The 24,302-nt window shown below is 42.9% G+C and overlaps 1 protein-coding gene and 2 pseudogenes across 1 annotated transcript; 2 read left to right on the top strand and 1 right to left on the bottom strand.

Moving 5' to 3' along the window:
- The window catches only part of LOC102501761 (leucine-rich PPR motif-containing protein, mitochondrial-like), a 24,534-nt pseudogene extending 6,264 nt beyond the window's left edge, over positions 1–18,270 (bottom strand).
- LOC102501341 (proteasome subunit alpha type-1 pseudogene) lies at positions 5,640–6,415 on the top strand (annotated as a pseudogene).
- RPL24 (ribosomal protein L24) lies at positions 18,158–24,302 on the top strand. The gene is made up of 6 exons (XM_006143581.3): positions 18,158–18,273; positions 18,398–18,473; positions 18,998–19,108; positions 22,980–23,116; positions 23,514–23,577; positions 24,180–24,302. The coding sequence occupies exons 1-6, from the start codon at positions 18,269–18,271 to the stop codon at positions 24,258–24,260; spliced, it is 474 nt and encodes a 157-aa protein (XP_006143643.1). The 5' UTR covers positions 18,158–18,268; the 3' UTR covers positions 24,261–24,302.

The raw sequence follows: 24,302 nt of genomic DNA, 5'->3' as shown, positions 1-24,302 counted from the left end.
ACAAACAAAAAAAAAAACCTTTTAAAAAGAATGATTATGGAGGCCGGCAAGCGGTGTGGTGGTTAGGGAAGCTGGATTCCCACATGGCAGACCATGGTTTGAGTCCCAGACCTGGTGGCTTACTTTCTCACTTTCCCTCCCTCTCTTTCTCTTCCCTGTCTATCTGTCCCTCTCTGGTCAAACTAAAAATTAATAAATGGATAAATAAAGTTAAATAAAATAATCCTTTAAAAAAATCATGATGGAAGCCAGTAGGTAGTTGAGGCACTGGACTCCCACACTGCCTGCTGTGATTTGCTTCCTGGCCCCAGTGGCTTGAAAATCATGCCAGACACAAGTGCATGCATGCCCAAAATTCCGAGAGAAGAATAGAAGAGAAGAGATAGGAGTATGGGATCCTCCCCAGGAAGTGATTTGTCACTTTCCCAGTCTCTCAGTGTCTCTCTGCAGCAAGCATACGCACCCTATGGCAAAACCGAAAAAGAAAGAAAGAGAAAAACATGCCAGACATATGTACATGCATGTCGAAAAATCCCAAGAGGAGAATGGAGAAGGGATTGCAGAATGGGCTTCTTCCATGGAGGATGCTTTCTTACTCCCCCCACCATGAACACATGTGCCCAATGATAAAAACTAGGGGAAAAATGTTATTTTTTAAAAAAGAAAATATGGGTGCTGACAGATGATGTGGTGGTTAAGAGTGTTGGACTACCACATGGCCAACCACAGTTTGAGTCCCAGACCGGGCAGCTTGCTTTTTCACACACACTCTCTGTCTCTTTCTCTGTCCCTCTCTGGTCAAATTAAAATAAATAAATATAAAATAATTCTTTAAATATATATAGGTATATATTTATATATAAGCAAATAAAAAGTAAAAACAAATATCTCCCACAATCTCACTACTCAGAAGTAGTTGCTGATAACATGTTGGAGTATTTCCTTGCAGTTTTTTATTTATGGGAATATATTTCAAGCCCCTGCTCCATACGATCACAAACACACACACAGACACGTGTGCACACAGATATTTCTAAATAAAAATAGATACATACTGTACATACACTTGACACTGCTATTTTCTTTTTTTAAGAATTATTTAATTTTGGGAGGCCAGCAGGTGGCGTGGTGGTTCAGGCACTGGACATTCCCACATGGCTGACCATGGTTCAAGACCTGGTGGCTTGCATTCTCACTTTCTCTTTCTCTGGTCAAATTAATGAATAAATAAATAAAATAAATCTTAAAAAATAATTATTTAATTCTGTTAATTATTATTATTATTAATTTGGCCAGAGAGAGACACAGAGAGAGAGAGAAAGTGAGAAAGCTAGCCACCAAGTCTGGGACTTGAACCGTTGTCGGCCATGTAGGAGTCCAGCACCTTAATAACCATGTCACCTACCACCCCCAGACACTGTTATTTTCAAGTAATGTATTTGAAACATTTTCCTACAACCTTTTTTTATTTTAATTTTTTTTATCATTTTGTACCCTTCAATGTAGAAAGTATATTGGTATGCTGAAGAATGCAAACTTTTATCTTCTAAAGTTTGACTTTTTTTGACCTTGGTTGGAGTCCCAGACCCGGTGGCTTAAACTCACACCAGATGCGTGTGTGTGCATGCATGCATGCCCAAGATCCAGAGAGTAGAATGGAGAAGGGATTGTGGCATGGCTATCCCCTCTGGGGGGTGATTTCTTGCTTTCTGTCTCTCTGTCTCTGTCTTTCTGGAGAGCACACATGCCCTATAGCGAAAACCTCTAAAGAAAAAAATTGACTTTTTTAAGAGTTTTTGCCTTAGGGCGCATGTACTTACCAAGAGAAACAGAGATAGAGAAGATGTAAACACCCACCCTGACCCTGGGGGAAATGGTCACACCACAATCCCTTCTCCATTCTCCTCCTGGGATCTTAGGTAGGCATGCACACATACCCAGTGTGATTTTCAAGCCACTGGGTCTGGGACTTGAACCGCAATCAGCCATGTAGGAGTCTAGCAATGTAACTGCTACACCATCTGCTGGCCACAAAATTTGACTTTTTAGTGACCAGCAGTTGGAATAATGGCTATGTTGCTAAACTCCCATGTAGTAAACCATGGTTCAAATCCCAGACCCGGTGGCTTAAACTCACACCGGGCACATGTGCATGTGTGCCCAAGATCCTGAAAATGGAGGAGAGGGGATTGTGGTGTGGCCATCCACCTTGGGGGGTGATTTCTCGCTTTCTGTCTCTCTGTCTCTCTCTGTCTTTCTGGCAAGTACACTCACCCTATAGCAAAAACCTTTCCAAAAAAACTTGACTTGTTAAAAAAATAATTTGGGTAGGATCGGCAGAAAGCATAGCAGTTTGTCACTGGACTCCACATAGCTGACAGCAGTTCAAATGCTGATCCCAGTGGCTTGAAAAATCACACCAGATGCATGTGCGTGTGGGCCCAAAATCCCAAGAGGTGAAGAGATTGTGGTGTGGACATCTCCCCTAGGGGGTGATTTCTCACTTTCCCTCTCACTGTCTCTGTCTCTCACTGGTGAGTGCACAAGCCCTAAGGCAAAAACCTCTAAAAATAATAATAATAATAATAATTTGGGACCAGAAGGTGGTGTGGTGGTAAAGCCACTGGACTGCTATATGGCAGATGGCAGTTTCAGTCCTGGCCCCGGAGCTTGAAAATCATGTGTGTGTGTGCATGTGGGCCCAAAATCCTGAGAGGAGAATGGAGGAGAAGGGATTGTAGCATGCCATCCCCCTTAGGGGGTGATTTCTCACTTTCTCTCTCTCTGTCACTGTTTCTGTTTCTCTCCAGCAAACACACATGCCCTATGGCAAAAACCTAAAAAAAAAATTAAAAAATAAAATTGCCAGAAGGCACATGCATTCGCCTGAGAGAAAGATAGAAAGAGGAAAGAGAAAGATAGGAAGAAGGCACCTCCCACGAGGCAGAGTCATGCTACATTCTCTTTTCCTCCATTTCTTTTGAGATTTTGGGCACACATACACACCTGCCTGGCTTGTTTCTCAACCCCCAGGTCTGGGACTCTAATTGTGCAGTTGGTCATGTAGGGTCATGTAGGGTCCATCTTAACAACTAGGGCATGGGCTGGCCCAAATTTGACTTTTAAAACTCTAAAATCACAGAACTAGCAAGGTACGCTAGTTAAGGTGCTAGACTCTCACGGCTGTCCACAGTTTGAGTCCTGGACCTGCAGCTTGCTTTCTCACTTTCTCTCTCTGTCTCTCTCTGGTAAGTACATGTGCCCTGTAGCAAATGTAAAAAACTAATACAGATAAATAAAATTAAGCAAATAACTTTTAAGAATTATTTAATTTCATTTGTTATTATAATTAGTATTATTATTTTAATTTGACCAGAGAGAGAGAGAGAGAGAAAGGGAAAGTGAGAAAGCAAGCCAACAGGTATGGGACTCAAACCACAATCAGCCATGTGGGAATCCAACACCTTAGCCACCAGCCACCTGCTGGTCCCATAACAATCTCTTTTAAAATAAAAACTCCTGGGACCAGCAGATGGTGTAATGGTTACATGGCTGGACTCACACGTAGTCGATCGCAGATCAAATCTTAAAATTCATGCTTGGGTACATGAGCGTAATTGCCCAAGATCCTGAGAAAATGAAGTAAAAGGGATTGTGGGTTGCCCTGGGGTGATTTCTCACTTTCTGTCTCTCTGTGTCTCACCAGTGAGTGCACCTTCCCTCTAGCAAAAAAAAAAAAAAAAAAAACCTGAAAAAAATAAACAAACAGGACCAGCAGTTAGTGTAATGGCTGTGTCGCTGGACTCCCACGTAGTTGACTGTGGTTCGCATCCCGGACCCGGTGGCTTAAACTCACGCCAGGCACATGTGTGTGCATGTGCCCAAGATCCTGAGGGGAAAATGGAGAAGGGATTGTGGCGTGGTCATCCCCCCTAGGGGGTGATTTCTTGCTTTCTATCTCTCTGTCTGTCTGGCGAGCACACGAGCCCTATAGCAAAAACCTCTCCAAAAAAAAAAAAAAGAAAAAAACAAACAAACAAACAAAAAACAAACAAATTCCTTTCCATACCTTCAAATGAAAGAACAAATTCAAAAGGCTGCTTATGTAAATATTCCCTAGCAGGGGCTGGCCAACTATGGTCTGAGGGCCAAATCCAGCCTACCTCCTATTATTACAAACCCACAGCTTGTTTCTACATTTTAAATGGCTGGGAAAAAAGTTCAAAAGGATATTTTATAAGACATAATATTACATGACATTAAACTTTCAGTGTTCATAAAATTTTATTGGAATACAGTCATAATTTTTAACTTATCTACTGTCTATTGCAGCTTTCAGGCTGTGACAACACAATAATCATGACAGACCATATGTTGCATTCTCATCACTTAGCACTGCTGTTACACACTAAAAATCACAGTAACACATTTGTAACCTGACAGCATTTCAAGTGTCATGCATATGTCCATACTATAACATTTTATTATTCTCTATTTCCAGCATATACACATCATGTTAAAAAAGAAAAACAAATGGGGACCAGCAGATAGCATGGTGGTTTTAAGGGCATTGTACTCCCACATGGCTGACCATGGTTTGTGTACCAGACCTGGCAGCTTGCTTTTTCACTTTCTCTCTCTCTCTCTCTCTTATTCTGTTCCTCTCTAGTCAAATTAAAATGAAGCAGTTAGCGTAATGGCTATGCCGCTGGACTCCCACGTAGTCGACTGCGGTTTGCGTCTTGGACCCGGTGGCTTAAAACTCCCGTCGGGCGCGTGTGTGTGCGTGCCCAAGATCCCAAGAGGAGAATGGAGGAGAAGGGATTGCGGCGTGGCCAGCCCCCCTGGGGGGTGATTTCTTGCTTTCTGTCTCTCTGTCTCTCTCTGTCTGGCGAGCGCACACGCCCTATAGCAAAAACCTCTCAAAATTAATAAAGTTCAATAAAATAATAATAATAATAAAGAAACATAAATGGAGTTAAAAAGTGAAATTTGGGAGCCAGCAGGTAGCATGGAGATTAAGGCCCAGATCCCACATGGCCAACTCTGCAGTTTGAGTCCAGGTCCTGGCAGCTTGGAAATCATGCCCGGCATGTGTACATGAATGCCCAAAATCCCAATGGAGGAGAAGAGATTACAGATTGGCAATCTCCCTCGGGAGGTATTTCTTGCTTTATCTCTCTGGCAAGTGCACGCATCTTATAACAAAAAATAAATAAAAAATAGGGGCCAGTAGGTGGCATGGTAGTTAAAGCACTGGACCCCACATGACTGACTCCAAAGTTCAAGTCCTAGAACATGCAGCTTGTAAAACACACCAGGCGTGCATGCCTGTGTGCCCAAATTCCCAAGAAGAGAATGGAGAAGTAGGGATTGCAGAGTGGCCATCTTCCATTTGAGAGCTGGGAGGGGCTTCTCACTTTCCCTCTTTCTCTGTCTCTGTCCAGCAAGTGTACATGCTCTATGGAAAAAAATCTAAAAAAAATCATTTTTTTAAATGTGGAATTTGGGTCACCAGGGAGGTCAAGGCAGCTGGATCCTACATGGCCAACTGCACAGTTTGAGTCCCAGACCCAGCAGCTTGAAAACATGCTGAGGCTCCTTAAATCATAGGTTTGCAGGAGGCAGTGACCAGGCCGATGCTAGAACTGTTTCAAAACCGGTATGACAATGATGTCACAGTTTGGAGCTGTCAGGGCAGGATTCATCAAACTGAGTATACTATGGAAGCTGTTAAACAAGGTTCATCCACAGTTGGTCTGAAATCAAAGACCCATGCAGCACTGGTTGCATTGAAGAGGGCACAGTCAGTTGCAGAGAATTCTCCATGCTGACAACCATATTAGTATCTCAATTGCAGGGCTTACTTAAGTGCTAGACTGTTACGTGATTTTATGCGCCGAGTGTTTGCATTTCAGATTTGTATTCAATACACCACTTCCTATGTCTCAGCTTGTGTCTCTAATTGGATGCAAAACCCAGATATCAACACAATATGGCTGGAGACGGTGTGGTGTTGGGCTGCTCATTGCTGGGTATAATATGGGCTGTCAGATTTTACAGACTTGTCCATCTGCTAACTATTTAGACTGCAGAGCTGTGTCCATTGGAGCCCGTTCTCAGGCAGCTCGCACTTACTTGGAGAGACATATGTCTGAGTTTATGGGCTGTAATTTGAATGAACTGGTTAAACACGGTCTACGCACTTCAAGAAAGACTTCCTGCAGAGCAGGACCTAACTACAAAGAATGTTTCCATGGGAATTGTTTGGTAAAGACTTGGAGTTTACAATCTATGATGAGGATGATGTGTCTCCTGGAGGGCCTTGAAGAAAGACCACAGAGAAAGACACAGCCTGCCCAGCCTGCTGATGAACCTGCAGAAAGGGTTGATGAACTGATGGAACATTAAGTGATCAACCTGCCTAGATGTGTATTATCAAACATGTAAGGAAGCAGGAACACATACTGATGACTGTAATCTATACTTTGAACCAAAAGATCGAGTGCTAGAATAGTATGTTGTAGGAATCAGTTGAGGTGTGGGTTTTTTCCAAGCAGCCTCACCACAGTGATATAATGGAGAGCATTTTTCTTTGCTATAACAATTTACTCCATCCAAGTAAGCACCTTTAGAAAACAGCATGCAAATGTTCAGAGATAACAGTATCTATTATACCATGTTTCTTTCCTCTACAGGAGAAAAACTTAATTTGCAAGTTTGTCTTACAGAAAACAGCAGAAACTGAGGAAAGAGAATGATGATGTCTCAAGTTCTGCAGCTAGAAGTCTAATTTGTGAAATCTCCTTTCACTAATTCCCTCTCTTCCCTTGTTCAAGTTTAAAAACAAAAAACAAAACAAAAAAACATCGCTGGGCAGCTAGCAAGATAGATTTGAGACTTTCCTTTATCCCTTCTTTGCAGCCCTTGTCAGTCTATGAGACTTGTTTGTCAAACTAGCAGCAGAATATCCTAACTTGCCCTTATAAACAGTGTTTGATGACTCAGCAGTACCATATTTTAGTGACCATTTTCTTTTTACCTCAGAAATTTATAAATTTTTCGGGACCAGCAGTTAGCATAATGGCTATGTCACTGAACTCCCATGTAGTCGACTGCGGTTCGAGTCCCGGATCCAATGCCTTAAACTCACGCCAGGCATGTGTGCATGTGTGCCCAAGATCCCGAGAGGAGAATGGAGGAGAAGGGATTGCAGCATGGCCATCCCTACCCCCCGGGGGGGTGATTTCTTGTTTTCTATCTCTCTCTCTGTCTTTCTGGCGAGCGCACACGCCCTATAGCAAAAACCTCTCAAAAAAAAAAAAAAAAAAAGAAATAAATTTTTCAAGGCCAGCAGATGGTGTAGTGGTTAAGGAGCTGGACACTAACATAGCCAACCACGGTTCAAGTCCTGGACTTGATAACTTGCTTTCTTACTTTCTCTCTCTCTCTCTGGTCAAGTAAAAATAAATGAATGAATAAATTAAAAAATTAAATAATAAATAATTCTAAAAAAGAGAAATGTGTAAATTTTTCTAAATGAGAAGACCTCTACTAGTCACTACATGGACTACTGACTAAATGATTTTGGAATTTATTTTTGCTAATTTTGATCATTTGATGATGGTTAAGTATTCAAATTAAAATTAAAGAGCAAAATAACACTTTAATTCAAAACTTACTGTGTGGTGAAGTCAATTTGTCAATAAAAATCTAGTCATAAGTTTAAAAACATGTCCATCTTTATATGGTTTGCAGTGACTAAATTCTTCAAGGTCAAACTACAGTTTTAGCAGTTTTTTTTTTTTCTTTTCTTGGAGAGGTTTTTGCTATAGGGTACATGCACTCGCCAAAAAGACAGAGAGACAGAAAGCGAGAAATCACCCCCCAGGAGGGATGGCCACACTGCAATCTCTTCTCCTCCATTCTCCTCTCGGGATCTTCGGCATGCACACACACGCGCCTGGCATGAGTTTAAGCCACCGGGTCCAGGACTCGAACCGCGGTCGACTACATACATGGGAATTCAGTGACATAGCCATTATGCTAACTGCTGGTCCCCTTTGCATTCAATTTTTTAAGAGAGAATTTTGCTATAGGGTGCATGCACTCACCAGGCAGACAGAAAGAGACAGAGACAGAAAGTAAGGAATTGTCACCCAGAGGGGATGACTATGCTGCAATCCCTTCTCCTCCATTCTCTGCTCAAGATTTTGGACACACATGTACATGTGCCTGGCATGAGTTAAAGCCACCATGTCCAGGACTTGAACTGTTGTCAATTACATGTGAGTCCAGCAATGTAACCATTAAACCATCTGCTGGTCCCTGCATTCAATTTTTAAAAAAACTTTTATTTAATTATCATTATTTTTAAATTTGCTATAGGACACATGCACTCGCTCACCAAAGACAGAGAGAGAGAAAGCAAGTCACCCAGGTCCGGGACTTGAACCACGGTCAGCCATGTAAGAGTTCAGTGCCTTAATTATCATGCCACCTGCTGGCCTACTTGCATTCAATTTTTTGTCTAATTTTTTCTTTTACTGATAGTGCACTATGTACGTACAAGCGATGGTGTGAATGAGACAGAGAGAACTGAGCACCCTCCATGGGGTCAGGTCATGCCATGATCTCCTTCCTTCAGTCCTCTAGTCCTTCGGCTCTCGTGCACTGGCATGCATGCTTGGCATATTTCAGGCGGACCAGGCCAGTGATTCAAACCTCAGTCACCATGTGGAATCTGGTTCCTATTCAGCAGAGTGTCACCACTGCACCACATTGCCAGCTCCTAAATTCAATTTTGACCATAGGGAATAAGAACTTTGGGGGCCAGCAGGTGGCATGGTGGTTAAGGGTGCTGGACTCTCACATGGCAGACTGCAGTTCAAGTCCTAGACCTGGCAGCTTGCTTTCTCACTTTCTCTCTCTCTTTCTCTCTTGCTCTGTGACTCTCTGGTATAATAAATAAATAATAATTCTTTTTCTATTTACCTATTTATTTATTTACAGTCATTCACTGTATATCAACACAGTATACAAAATGAGAATTTCCATCCAGTATACATTGTATATTGGCTCAATCAGGATGTTACCATTCATGTTATTATCAACAAATAATTTTCTTATTTCTTGTTTCTTATATCTTCCCCCCCAATTCCCTACAAATAAAAGTTATTTGAAAAAAAGAACTTTGAAACCTGGGGTCAATCGGTGGCATGGTAGTGAAGGCGCTGGAATACCAGATTCCCAACTGCAATTTGAGTCCCAGACCTGGTGGCTTGCTTTCTTACTTTCCCTCTACCTCTCTCCTTGTGTCTCTCTGGTGAGCACATGTGTCCTATAGCAAATTAGAAAAAAATAAAGGACCAGCAGGTGGTGTGGTGGTCAAGGTGCTGGACTTGTATATGGCCAATCATGGTTTGAGTCCTGGACCCAGTGGCTTGAAACACTGGGCATGTATGTGCACACGCCCCAAATCCCAAGAGAATGGAGGAGAAGGGATTGCAGGGTGGCCATCCCCCAGGGGGTGATTTCTTGCTTTCTGTCTCAGTATCTGAGCACATGTGCTGTATACAAAAAATTCTCAAAAACAAAACAACTTTGAAACATAAGTAAGCAAAATGTTATTCTCCACCTCCCCCAAGAAAGAATTTCACTCTTCTCATTAATAGGACTGTTTTAGAGACCAGCAGTTAGCGTAATGGCTATGTTGCTGGACTCCCATGTAGTCGTCCGCGGTTCGAGTCCTGGACCTGGTGGCTTAAAACTCATGCCGGACACATGTGCATGTGTGCCCAAGATCCCAAGAGGAGACTAGAGGAGAAGGGATGGATTGTGGCGTGGCCGTCCCCCTAGGGGGTGATTTCTTGCTTTCGGTCTCTCTGTCTCTGTCTGTCTGGCGAATGCACGTGCCCTATGGCAAAAACCTCCCCCGCTCCCCAAAAAAAGGACTGTTTTATAAAAACTTGTACTCAACACTATATTTTTTTTCTTCTATTTTTTTTTTTTTTAGAGGTTTTTGCTCTAGGGTGGACCTCCATTCTCAACACTACATTTTTAACTTCATCAATAGCAATGTTGTGGGACCAGCAGTTAGTGTAATGGCTATGTCGCTGGACTCCCAAGTAGTCGACCGCGATTCGAGTCCCAGGCCCGGTGGCTTAAAACTCATGCCGGGCGCGTGTGCGTGCGTGCCCAAGATCCCAAGAGAATGGAGGAGAAGGGACTGTGGCGTGGCCATCTCCCTGGGGGGTGATTTCTCGCTTTCTGTCTCTCCGTCTCTCTCTATCTGGCAAGCACACGCCCTATAGCAAAAAACCTCTCCAAAAAAAAGCAATGTTGTGAAAGTGCTGGTCTCATAGCCTAGTGGTTAAGGGAGTCAGAACTCACATGGCCAATTGCAGAGTACAAATCCCAGCCCCAGTAGCTTGAAAAATATTCCAGGTATGCATGCCTCATGCCAAATATCCCATCAGGACGGAGAAACGGAAAAGGGACTACAGGGTGATTATACCACATTGGTGTGTGTGGGGGTGCTTTCTCTCTTTCCCTTCCCTTCTCTTTCTTTCTCTCTCTGGTGAGCACACACCCTCTAGCAAATATTTTTTTTAAAAAGTGAAAATTGGTTTTCTTCCTTGTTTTGTACATACTAACATAGTATCTTCAATTTTGTCTCTTAGTCCATGAAGCCTAAAATATTTACTGTGTGGCCCTTGACAGGAAAAGTGTGCTGATCTCTGTTCCAGATAAAGTAAAAGTGGAACAGAAAGTTACCCACTGGGAAGAAGTTTCCAGCCAAAAACAACAGATAAAGAATCAATAGTGCATATGAAAAATAATAAGCAATCATAACAGGCCAGCAGGCATTGTGGTGCTTAAGGCACTGGATTCCCACATTACCAACAGCGATTCAAGTCCTGGACTCTGCGGCTTGAAAATCATGCTGGGGTGTGTACACAGATGCCGCAAATCCTGAGAGACAAGAAAAGGATTGCAGAAATTACCCGGAGGGGTAATTTCTCACTTTCTCTCTCTTCCTCTCTCTCTTTCTCCCTCTGGGGAGTGTATGTGCCATATGGCAAAAACCTAAAAGAAATTTTTTTAAAAAGGCAATCGTAACATATGAATTCACGTACAAATCACACTTTGTTGCGCTTGTTTTTGAGCCAATCAGTAATATCAGTTTCTCCCACAAGATGGCACCCTTCATTTATTTTCCCCAAATATGATATTATTTCTTTATTTAAGTTTGCTGCAGGGCACATTTACTTGCTGGGGAGAGAAAGAGAGAAATCTGCCACTCCCACTTTCCTTCTCCCAGGGAATGGCCATGGCACAGTCCCTTCTTCCCCTGTTGAGATTTTGGTTGTGCGTGCACATACACCTGGCATGTTTTTCAGGCCGCCAGGTCCAGGACTAAAGCACACAGTCAGTTGTGGAATCCAGCCACCTTAACCTCCATACCACCTGCCAGCCCTTTTTGTAAAAAAAATTGCCAGATCAGCAGATGGCACGATTACATTGCTGGACTCTCACGTAGTCGACTGCAGTTTGTGTTCCAGACCCACAGCTTAAAACATGTCTGGTGTGTGCTCAAGATCCCAAGGGGAGAATGGAGGAGGAGGGATTGTGACATGCCCCACCCCCACCCCAGGGGGGGTGATTTCTTGCTTTCCGTCTGTCTCTGTCTCTCCAGCAAGCACATATGCCCTTATAGCAAAAAATCTCTCTCAAAAAAACAAAAAAACAAAACAAAAAAAAAACATTTTTATAGAGCATGTACGCTCACTGAAGTAAGAGAGGGAGAGAAAGAGAAAATACCCCACCATGGTGATGAGCATGCCACAATCCCTTCTCTTCCACTCTTAGGATTTGGGGCATGCATTGCACATGTGCCTGGTGTGTTTTTCAAGCTGCCAGGTCAGGGACCCGAACCACTCAGTCAGTCACACAGGATCTAGCCACCTTAACCACCATGCCACCTGACTGCAACCCCTCTCCCTTTTATTAATTGCCAGAAAGTGTGCATGCTTATCAGAGACAGGTGAGGAGGGTAAGCATCTCCAATGGGGTAGTCACCTCACAGTCCCTTCTTCACTTCTCCATCCTGTTGGGATTCTTGGGCACACTCACATCAACACCTGGCACGTTTATCAAGCTGCCAGGGCCAGAGTTGGACATGTGGGGACTCCCTTAACCACTAGGCTATGGAGCTATTCCCCCTGATTCTCTTCTGCTTACTCTACTCACTCTGTCCACTCATGCACTATCCAGATACTCCTTTGAGTAAGTGCTCACTACCCAACAGTGGGCAACAGGGACAGTAGCATCCTTCAGTTATCAAAAAGACCTGGCTCAGCGCTGGAAAAACACCTCATTTGAGGTTATGACCTCTTTGGGGCAGCCCCTATCTGGCAACTGAGCAAAGTAGAATGATAAAAAGGCTTGACCATTTGGCCCAATACAGGACACTCTGACAGTCAATAATAGCTTGAGAGATCCTAAGAGAGTTGACTGAAGTTTAGTTGAGTCTGCAATGTATTCAACTTCTTCCTCTGCCTAATACTGCTTTCTCCCACTTCCTTTCACATGAATTGATCTTTTATAAATACTCCAAACTCAATCTCAGAAACTACTTTCAGAGGGAACAACAGTTAGCGTAATGGCTATGTCGCTAGAAGCTCATGTAGTCGACCACGGTTTGAGTACTGGACCCAGTGGCTTAAACTCACGCCGGGTGTGTGTGCGTGCGTGCCCAAGATCCCAAGAGGAGAATGGAGGAGAAGGGATTGCAGCGTGGCCATCCCCCCTGGAGGGTGATTTCTTGCTTTCTGTCTGTCTCTCTGTCTCTGTCTTTCTGGCAAGCGCACATGCCCTATAGCAAAAACCTCTAAAAAAAAAAAAAAAAAAAAAAAAAAAACCTACTTTCATTTAATTAATTTAATTTATTTGTTCTAATTTGACCAGAAAGACAGAGAGAGAGAGAGAGAGAGTGAGAGAGAAATGCGAGAAAGTCCGAGACTCGAACCGTGGTCGGCCATGTGGGAGTCGAGTGCCCTTATCCACCACGCCACCTGCCGGCCCCAAGAAACTACTTTCAGAGAGGCCAACCTCTGACACTAGGTAATTGTGGAGGGCACTGCATACAGAACATCCTGCGGGTCGGGACAGGTAATGTTATCCCATATATTGTACTATCACTGTAGGCTCCTTGCTGTGGTTGTGTGTAATGGCCATGTTAGAACTTACTGGAACTTTATACATGATGGAGCAGTGCTGGGGAGAGAGACTTAAAGGGAGGTGTTTAGAACAAGCGAGCACATCCCTCATGAATAATTAGTGTAAGCTCCCAAGAGGGAGTGACTTATCAATTAGATTCTGCAAAGAGGATGTTATATAGGGCTAGCCCCATAGCCCAGCAATTAAGCCTTGTGCATAGGGAGCTGGATACCACATGGCTGACCATGGGTTTAGTCCCAGTTGCTTGGAAATCATGTTGGGCATGCATGTATTTGTACCCCCAAATCTGAAAGAATGGAGAAATGGAGGGAAAAGGATTGCAATGTGACCACGCCCCATTAGGGGTATCTGCTCTCTTTGGCGAGCACACATATCCTCTGGTGATTTAAAAGAAAAAAATATATATACGGTTATAAAAGTATATTAGCTGAGCCAGCAGGGGGCATAGAGGTTAAGGTGCTGGATCCCAAAGGGCCCAAGGCGCAGTCTGAGTCGCAGACCTGGCACCTTGAAAATCACACTGGGGGCAGGGAGGGAGGGAGCCAGCAGGTGGCATGGGTTAAGGGTGCTAGACACCCACATGGCTGACCATGGTTCAATTCTCGGACCTGGCAGCTTGCTTTCTCGCTTCCTTTCTCTCTCTCTCTCTCTCTCTCTCACTCTGTCCTTCTCTGGTCAATTTAAGAAATAAATAAAGTTAAATAAAATAATTATTAAAAGAAAAAAATCGTGCCCAAAATCCTGAGAGGAGACTGGAGGGGATGGGATTCGGATGTGGTATCCACCCTTGGGGAATGATTCCTCACCTTCTCTCTTGCTCTGTCTCTTCCTGGTGAGCTTATGTGCTCTATAGTTAATAAATAAATAAATAAATAATAAAAATAAATAAATAAAAAAGGATATTGGATGCCCACAGGTCTTGTTCTCTTTGCACACACCCATTTTCCCTTCTGGTTCTCTAAATCATATCCTGAAAGAATACAAGAGGGGTGGGAACCAGCAGTTAGCGTAATGGCTATGTCGCTGGACTCCCATGCAGTTGACCGTGGTTCATGTCCCAGACCTGGTGGTTTAAAACTCATGCCGGGCGCGTGTGTGTGTGTGCCCAAGATCCCGAGAGGAGAATGGAGAAGGGATTGTGGCGTGACCATCCCCCCTGGGGGGGTGATTTCTCGCTTTCTATCTCTATGTCTCTCTCTGTCTGTCTGGCGAGCGCACACGCCCTATAGCGAAAATCTCACACACAAAAAAAGAAAAAACAAGAGGGGACAGCCCAATGTTGGCTCCATGCCTTTAGACTTACCAGCCACCAGTATTGGGAGCCCAATAAACCTCTTTTCTCTGTAAGTCACACAGTCTCAAGTATTAATGCTATGGTGACACTAAGGGACTACAACACTTTTTTGGAGAGGTTTTTGCAATAGGGCACGTGCACTCGCCAGACAGACAGAGAGAGACATAGAAACAGAAAGCGAGAAATCACCCCCCCGGGGGGGGGATGGTCACGCTGCAATCCCTTCTCCTCCATTCTCCTCTCGGGATCTTGGGCACACACGCACACGCGCCCGCCCTGAGTTTTAAGCCACCGGGTCCGGGACGTGAACCGCGTTCGACTACGTGGGAGTCCAGAGACATAGCCATTACGCTAACTGCTGGTTCCCTTTTTTATTTTTTTTGAGAGAGAGATTTTTTGCTATAGGATGTGTGCGCTTGCTGGAGGGACAGAGATGGAAAGTGAGAAATCACCCCTCGGGGGGGATGTCCACACTGCAATTCCTTCTTCTCCATTCTCTCAGGATTTTGGGCATGCATGCACACATGAACTGGGAATGAGTTTTAAGCCTCTGGGTTTGGGACTCAAACTGTGGCTGACTACATGGGAATCCAGCAACATAACCATTATGCCATTTGCTGGTCCCTACAACGCTCTTAAAATAAATCCTCTTCCAAATATTCCTCTAAGTTGTTTAACTTACCACCTTGTGGCTCTACCTATTTAGCACTATGGGCATTTTAAATCCAGCCTTTCCAAAAACTAAACCTTTCCCCCACAAACCTTTTCTTTCCTCATATCTGTCTTCTCTTAACAAATGATACCACCATTCACCAAGTGTCCATTGTCACATTTTTCTTATCCTTTGTATTACCTATGGCTATGTTAACAAATTACCCCTAAAATATAGTAATTTAAAACCACTAATATTTATGATCTCACAGTTTCTGTGGATTAAGAATTCAAGAGTGGTTTATCTGTATGGAAACCAAACAGAGCAAGGAACATGTTCTTCCTTAAATCCTCCAGAGAGCACAGATACTTTACTTTCAGCTGGGTGATACTGATTTTGGACTTCTGTAACAGAATATTCATTCACTCACTCATCCGTTCAGTTTTGCTATAGGGTGTGTGCCCTCACTGGAGAGAGGAAAAGTGAGAAATCACTTCCCAGGGACGATGGCCATGCTGCAATCCCCTCTCCACCATTCTCCTCTTGGGACTTTGAGTACGCATGCATGCACACCTGGCATGTTTTTCAAGCTCTGAAGTCCAGAACTCAAACCACATTGTTGGCCATACAGGATCCAGCCACCTTAACCAGCACACCACCAGCTAGCCCCGTTTTTGATGTACCAAGCTAAGGTTTGTGGTAATTTCTTAAAGCAACCGCAGGAAACTAATATAGCAGGGGATAATATATACCTTTCTCAGGAGGTAGAGAGGTTGAGAAGAGCTCCAGATTTGGTTAATACCCATAAATGATGAACAGGGAATATAATGCAACTGAGCCTTCCCCATGACAAAGAGAAAGTAAGGATAAAGTCACCAAAATATGATGGTATTGGCAGTTGTGCTTTATCACACTGTGTAAGACAAATTATTTGGGGGTTTTCTGCCTAAGTTTTCCCTATTTGAAGACTGTTTGGGGGCGAGCAGGTGGCATGGAGGGTTAAGGTGCTGAACTCCCACAGGGCCAACCACAGTTAAAGTTCTGGACCTGGCTGCTTACTTTTTAAACTTTCTCTTTCTCCTTCTGGTGAGTGCCATGCCCTGTAGCAAATTTTAAGTAGTAATAATAAATAAAAATAAATAAATAATTCTTTAAAAAAAAAAAGTGTTTCGAGCACAACCTAAATTGTTACAGTTAATGTGTTACAAAGAACCCTGAAATACCAGTTCAAGAATACCCTCCAGGAAAGCATAAAATACACCTAAAACTTCTAAGACTCAGTTTCCTCCAGAGAACTAGTCATGATAAACATAATTTCAAAGACCAACAAAACAAAATCTATCTAAAATGCTAGGAAGGGATTATAAAACTTCAGGTGGAGCAAAAAGGACTATATTCCAGCATGTGGATCTTGGCTCACCTCCTATTCACATCCAGCTTTGTCTTGGGGCTTGTAGAAGTCAGAATATTTTAGAAAGAATTTTGTTTCTGCAATTCACCAGAAGATGAGTGCATTTATCAGAAAGAGAAAGCACACCCCGTGAGACATGGTCACACCATAATTCCCTCACACAAATGCCCGGCATGATTTTCAACCCTGTGTTTGAGTCATTGGAGCTCAGCAGTCGGCCATGTGGGATCTAGAGCCTTAACCTCCATGCCACCTGCTGGCACCATGCAGAGTTCTCTTAACTTATTCTTGAGACTGGCTCCAACATAACTGTACAGCTTGGAAATGCCAAATCTCTTAAATTACCTACCTAACATAACCTTTCTAATTGCTATATAGAAATCATAAATCCAGGGGCCAGGCAGTGGCCATAATTAAGTCAGTGGCTAAAGCAGCTGGACCCTACATGGCCTACTGCATGGGTAAAGGCCCGGACCAGTGGCTTAAAACACACACTGGGCACAAGTGCACAAAATCCCAAGAGGAATGTGCAGAAGGGATTGTGGCATGGCCATGGGGGGGGTAGGGGGGGCAGGGGTACTTTCTCAATTCCTTTCTACCTTTCTTCTTAGGTGAGTGCATGGCCATATCACAAACTGAAAAACAAAACAAAAACGTGAATGGGTCATTACATTTGTTTCCTAGTTTTAAATCCAGCCTTTCACAGAATTCGAGATGGTCTCTTGCCATTCCATGTGCTAATATATCTGGGGGGAGCAGGAAGGCAGGTGGCATAGTGGTTGAGGTGCTGGACTCCCACACAGCCTACCACAGTTCGACTCCCAGACCCCCAAATCACAAATAAATGAAAAAAAAAAAGTTAAAAAAGAAAATCTAGCATCATAAAAGATGTTCAAGAGATTCAGGCCTTGGCCTGCCCCATGGGATTGATCGCAGCTCCTCTTTCCAGCCTTCCACTGGCGCCTCTGCTTCACCAGACTTCAGCAGCTCCGCCCTCAACCAAGCTACTCATCTGGTAGTTGCCACTCCGCGGTGCTCAGGTACATACTTAGTAGTTGTGTAAACTGAATGAGGTAACATAAGAAAATCTTTAGCGTAATTCCTAGCACAAAGGAGGTGTCCAAAGCAATGTTATTGTAATTACAATTAATGTAAGACACCATCATACACCATTTGGCTCGCACGGCCAGGAACACCTTTCAGATGTCATTATTCTTATTTTATTGTTTTAAATGGGTAAATCATCATAATTTATTTGGTTGAGAAATAAGCCAACACGGAAGGCAAAATGTGACTTCACGTTTTACCTAAAAGGGATTTCTCTGAGGGTATGTACTCGAGAGAAAGACGACAGGCATCCTTCTCTTCCGCTCGGACTCCTGCAGTAGGACGAAGGCTACAGGCCGTAGGAGAAACGGAACCACCCGCAGCCTGACCGCCGGCCTCTTCGGCGGTCACCGCGGTCCGGTCCGCCAAACCTCGGCCGCTCCTGGAGGAACCCTCCCTAAGGCGGCGGTAACTGCGAAAACGGACGCGGGTCGCCTTGCCGCGTGACGTAATCACTGAGCGCCGGATCAGCTGGGAGGAGATTCTTGCGGCGGCCTTATAAGGCCTCTTCCCATAATCCTCTCCTCTTCGCCATCTTTCCTCTTGTCCGGGAGCTGCCGCCATGAAGTAAGCAAGTTCGGTGGATACCAATCCGCTTCCATCCTCTGGCAGTGCGCGTCTCTGGCGTTGCGAGCATGGCTTCTCCTTGCCGTAGACATCCTCCCTAATGGACTTTCACTTTTTGTTACAGGGTCGAACTGTGCAGTTTCAGCGGGTACAAGATCTACCCCGGACACGGGAGGCGCTACGCCAGGACCGACGGGAAGGTAAAAGGCTGCGTTGACTAAACGCAAGCGTTTTTTGCTCGAGCGGAAAAGGCCAGTCTAGTTCAGTCCAAGCGGATTCATTGTCCACATCATCCTTGGCCTGAGAACGGCATCGGGAACTCCACATAGAGTGGTTCTCGGGATTAGAAACCTGGATGAACTGGGATTTCGCCTTGTAGTTTGCGCCAGGCCTGGATAAGGATGGGCATGTGTAACGTCGGCATCCCTGTGGAAGGGAATTACTAGGACACTAAAGTATCTGGCTGATTAATGATATCGGGTCCTTGGATCTCGGGAGGTCCAAGAGCACCCCACTTTACCCTTTGCTGTGAGTTTAGGTTTGCTCTCGGCCAACACCAACCTCTAAGGCATTCGTGGTTACACCTAGTTTCCTGCCGATTGTGCGCCTTTTGGTCTTGTGGACCTTAGTTTTGGAAATGAGAAGATAGAACTAGAATATTTTTTAAGGATTTCAAGATTACCCTCTTCTACTCTGTAAAGTTGCCTTTGAATTTTCATTTCAGGTTTTCCAATTTCTCAATGCAAAATGCGAGTCAGCATTCCTTTCCAAGAGGAATCCTCGGCAAATAAACTGGACTGTTCTCTACAGAAGAAAGCACAAAAAGGGACAGTCGGTACGTGTAATACTGTATCTATTTGTTTTGTAGGGCTGTGGAGTTAAAATTTGAAAGTATCTTTTTCTGTGAGTCATATGAATTACATTGAGCACATTTGGTTATAGGCCACCATGGAAGTATTCCAGTGGATGGGAATTTTCAAGTAGTTATTATGGTAATATGGTTTTGGTTATGATAACTTTTGGGGTTAGCCCTAACAAACATCAGTGAAGTCTTCCACAGTATAGATTTAAAGTGCCCTTTTGTTTGGGTGAAAGATTTGTAAGAAGGGTTTGACCATGTATTACTAGGGCTAGTATTTTAGGAGGGTTGTCATACGTAAGCTTGTGAATGTTTAGGGAGCACTTCCCTGTGAAACACTAAATAATGTGGTAAATAAGCGCTGTCAAATGTAAGATATGTTGGAAGTTCAAGTCGTTTTTTATTTTATTTAAAAGTGGATTTGACAGACCCATTAGAGTGATGATTATTTAAGTAGAAACACGAAAACTATAGGTGCTAGTGAGGATGTACAGAACTTGGAACCCTGTGTATTGCAAAATATAAAATGGTGCAGCCATTGTGGGAAACAGTTTCGTGTTTCCTCAAAAAGTTAAAAATACGTGATCCAGCAATTCCACGTCTATAAATCCAAAAGAATGAAAACAGGGTCTCATATGACCATAAATCACTGCTACATTATTCCCAGTAGCCAAAAAGTGAAAACAAGCTAAATGTACATGAGCATATGAATAGAAATTCAGCCTTAAAAAGCTGACAGCCATCTATCATGGATGAACCTTGAAGACATGAGATAAAATAAGCCAGACCAAAAAAGGTACTGTAATACTCCACTTTTATTTTTATTCATTGTCAGATGGTATGCATTTTCCAGAGGGAGAAAGGGACAAAGCACTCCCCAGTGAGATTTGGTCATGCTGCAGTCCCTTCTCTAATCTCCATCCTATGAGGATTTTGTGCACTCACAGGCATGTGGCACGTTTTTCAAGCTACTGAGGCCAGGATTCTAATCCCTTTTGGCCAGTGGGATCCAGCTCCTGAACTATTAAGCTATGAGTCCAATGTATATGATTCCACTATTATAAATTTTTTTTTATAAGTTTCTTAAAATAGGCAAAATTGTAAAGACAAGTAGTAGAATAGAGGTTACTACTAAGAGGGGGTCAGGGAGGGATGGTTACTGTTAAATCCATACAGAGTTTGGGGTGATGGAAAAGTTTTAGAGCTGGATAGTGGTGAAAGTTTACAACATGTGAACATACCTAATGCCTCTACATTCATACATTTTAAAATAGATTAAGCGGTTAGCTTTATATTATACAATGTATTTATTTATTTATTTGGAGAGGTTTTTTTTGCTATAGGGGTCTGTACACTCGCCAGACAGACAGAGAGAGAGAGAGAAAGTGAGAAATAACCCCCCAGGGGGGATGGCCACGCTGCAATCCCTTCTCCTCCATTCTCCTCTCGGGTTCTTGGGGCACACACGCACACACGCCCGGCGTGAGTTTAAGCCACCAGGTCCAGGACTCGAACCACGGTCGACTACGTGGGAGTCCAGTGACATAGCCATTACAATAACTGCTGGTCCCCAGTGTATGTTTTACCACATTAAGAGTATTTGAAAATGGATATAAGAAAAATAGGTAAATTGTAGGTAAATTGGCATTTCTACAATAAGAATTTCATTTTTGTAAATATTTTTTGAAGTTTTTGCTGTAGGGTACATGAAAGTAATTGTGAATATCCTTACCTTAATATATAATCCTTTAAATACACTTTTAATTATTCTTGGACTTAGAGGTATACTGCAAGTATTTTTTTCTCATTAGCATTGTCGTATAGGCTTATATCAAATATTGCAGAAATGCATGAATTCTATTCTTGTCTTGATTCAGACATTTTGTATTACTTGGTAGCATTTCTGTCATAAAGCATTGTCATGAGTTGAGCATTTCTTCTACTTGTCCTTTGTGTCAAAACAAAATAGAGGTTTGATTCCCCCCCCCCCAATAAGTGAATTGATAAATGTGTAAAATTACTTTTGGGAGCCCAGCAGGTGGCATTGTGGTTAAGGTGCTGGATTCCCAGATGGCTAACTGTGGTTTGAGTCCCAGTCCTGGCAGCTCATTGAAAACCACGCCAAGCACATGTGCATATGTGCCCAGAATCCTAAGAGAGGAATAGAGAAGGGATTGTGGTGTGACCACACCCACCCCTGAGGGGTGATTTCTCACTCTCTTTGTCTGTATCTCTCTGGTGACCACATGCATCCTATGGCAGGGAAAAAAAAAAAAAAACTAAAGAAAAGAAAAATTACTTTAGGTCTGGCTTTGGTCCTGTCTGACAATCCTTGCCTGTGGGAAGCCAGTTCTCACCTTGCTTCACCAACTGCAGTTTGAATCCTGGTCCCAGTGTCTTGGAAATATTAACACCTCCCCCCCTTTGGGAGGACTTTCGGGGTTTTTTTGGTATAGACGTGAACACTTGCCAAAGAGACTGGAAAAGGAAGAACAAAATCACTCCCCTTCCCCCTGGGGGATTGCCATAGCCATAATCCCTTTTCCATTCTCCTCTCTAGATTTTGGGCACTAGGGCACACATGCCAGCATGATTTTCAAGCTGTTGGTTTGATACTCAAATTGTGTAGTTGACCATGTGGGATCCAGCTGCCTTGACCACCACACCACATGCTTGTGCCTCCCCCCAAATTAAAGTACTATCCAGTTCATGAACTAATTTTCTTGATGTTTAATTTTTTAAAAAATTTTTTAAATGAGAGAGGGCACATGCAATGATACTTTTGACAGTAGTCATGCCATAATCCTCTTGCTCCAGACTCCAGTCAGCTAGAGACTACCTTGTCTGTTTAAGTTGGGCCAGGAATCAAACCTGGACCTCCCAAGAGTCTTAGCCATTACACAAGGGCACCCCCTCACTTGCCACTACTGTGACTGGAACAGTTCTTTTTGTTGTTTGTTTTTAATATGCCACATGGGTGCTGGCTAGAGAGAAAGGGGTGAGGGGAGTGGAAAAGCACTTCCCAGGAGGGATGGTCATGCCTTGATGCTTCTTGCTTTCTCCCTCCTTTCTGGATTTTAGGCTGCATGCACACACCCAGCATGTTTTTCAAGCCTCTGGTCCAGAACTTGAACAGTCAGCCATGTGTGAGCCAGCTGCCTTAACTACCATGCCACCAGCTGGCCTTGTTTTTACTTTATTTTGCTATAGGGTATGTGTGATCATGAGAGAGAGAAAGAAATTATCTCTTGGCCAAATCCCTTCACCATTCTCTTGGGATTTTGGTTATGCATGCTCATATGCCTGGAGTGGGGATGCAGCAGCCTTAACCTTCGTGCCACCTGTTGGCCCTATTGTGGTTTTAGTTTTTAAATTTATTCCATGAGAAAGAGGCATCCCCAAATAAGGTCCTCACTCTGTGATACACCCTCCCAACCTGGTGTCCTGAGGGAAGTCCTGGGACACAAACCTGAAACCTTTCCTGTGTGGTACAAGTTGTGTTACTTCAGTGCCATGGCCTGGTACCATTTTTTTTTTCTTTTTACTTTTTTATTTTATAGTTTGCTTTATGATAGACAGTATCTCCCAACAGAGTCCCAATGCCATGATCCACCTCCAGTGTCAGCCAGTTCCAGATTATGGGCGAGTGGCTTCTTTGTGTAGTCAGGAAAGTCTTGTGATATGAACCCAGAGCATTGCAAGATTATGTTTTACCACTGTGTCACCATCTTGTCCGAGTCTCAGTAGACTTCATTCACCCTTTCTTAAAAGAGTTGATTTCTCCTCTCTCCAAATTCATGACTCAGGGTTCGTAACTACACTCCCCCCCCATCTTTTGGTTTTGTAGGAAGAAATTCAAAAGAAAAGGACCCGCCGTGCAGTCAAATTCCAGAGAGCTATCACTGGTGCATCTCTTGCTGATATCATGGCCAAGAGGAACCAAAAACCTGAAGTTAGAAAGGCTCAGCGAGAACAAGCTATCAGGTAAGGAGCGCTGTCATTGTGAGCTTTTTACTTAACAGGGATAGATGTTACATTATGTTTGGGTTTGTAGGTAAGGGAACCCAATCTGTTATTTAGTTTTGATACTTGAATTTAAACTGGGATTGTTGATCATAAATAACTATATTGAGGTTCCAATAATTTAAGTAATTTGTTTTAATTCTATATGCATTTAAAGTTACTATATAATATGTTAATATACTGACTTGGCGATTGATGGGATTTATTGACAGATTCCTTGGATTTTGGATATAGTGTACAAATAAAGGGAGATGGGGAGGATATGATAGTTTTACCTTCCGAAGCACTGTAGTTCCTTGTTAATTAGCTGTAGCCTTGGAATAAAGGGCTTTGCCTAACGTTCTTTTTAACGCTGTAGGGCTGCCAAGGAAGCAAAAAAGGCTAAGCAAGCATCTAAAAAGACAGCAATGGCTGCTGCTAAGGTAATTTTTGTTTTCTTGGATTTCTTACACAATACAACAGAGAAATTTGTTTTTAAGCCAAATTGAGATTAAGTTTCACCATTTTAAATAAATTTTCTGAAAGAACTATAGAAAATGGTGTTCATCACTATTCTGGGTCAGTGGTTCAGAGGTCCCTCACTTAGGAGCCAGTAAGTCTGTCAGCTACAGACAAGAACTGGGAAAGGGGAAAATAAAGGTAGCTTATGTTTTTTTCAGTTACTTTGAAATAATTTTAGACTCACAGGAAAGTTCTCAGTAAATGTCTAACTTGTTCTAATAATATATGTTCATGTAACTAGTAAAATTTTCAAAACCAGAAAATTAATAATGGTCCTATATTCATTAAAAAGACATTTTTTTCCTGTTAGGATAAAATTTGGGATTCCATGCTACATTTAATTGTTTCTTTATTCTAAACATGGACATTTAACATTTTGGGAGGGATTACATTAAAAGGTTGGTATTAGGAATGCAGTTAAATTATTAAGAAAGCAATCTAGGATACATACCGAATCTAAACATATGGGTGGTTAAAAAAGTTTTGTGAAATAATCTTGTAACACCGTGTTATTTTCTTACAGGCTCCTACAAAGGCAGCACCTAAGCAAAAGATTGTAAAGCCTGTGAAGGTTTCTGCTCCCAGAGTTGGTGGAAAACGCTAATTTAGCAGATCAGATTTTACAATAAAGATCTAATTATATAGA

This window comes from Tupaia chinensis, unplaced genomic scaffold (genome assembly GCF_000334495.1).
Source record: "Tupaia chinensis unplaced genomic scaffold, TupChi_1.0 Scaffold000100_1, whole genome shotgun sequence".
In the NCBI taxonomy this organism is placed as follows: Eukaryota; Metazoa; Chordata; class Mammalia; order Scandentia; family Tupaiidae; genus Tupaia; species Tupaia belangeri.
This window is presented reverse-complemented; position numbering and strand designations above follow the sequence as displayed.

Bases quoted from the DNA above. Each gene is read 5' to 3' on its own strand.
- RPL24 (XM_006143581.3), top strand. The intron at 18,474-18,997 runs GTAAAAGGCTGC...TTTTCATTTCAG, and splicing joins ACGCCAGGACCGACGGGAAG to GTTTTCCAATTTCTCAATGC. The intron at 23,578-24,179 runs GTAATTTTTGTT...ATTTTCTTACAG, and splicing joins CAGCAATGGCTGCTGCTAAG to GCTCCTACAAAGGCAGCACC.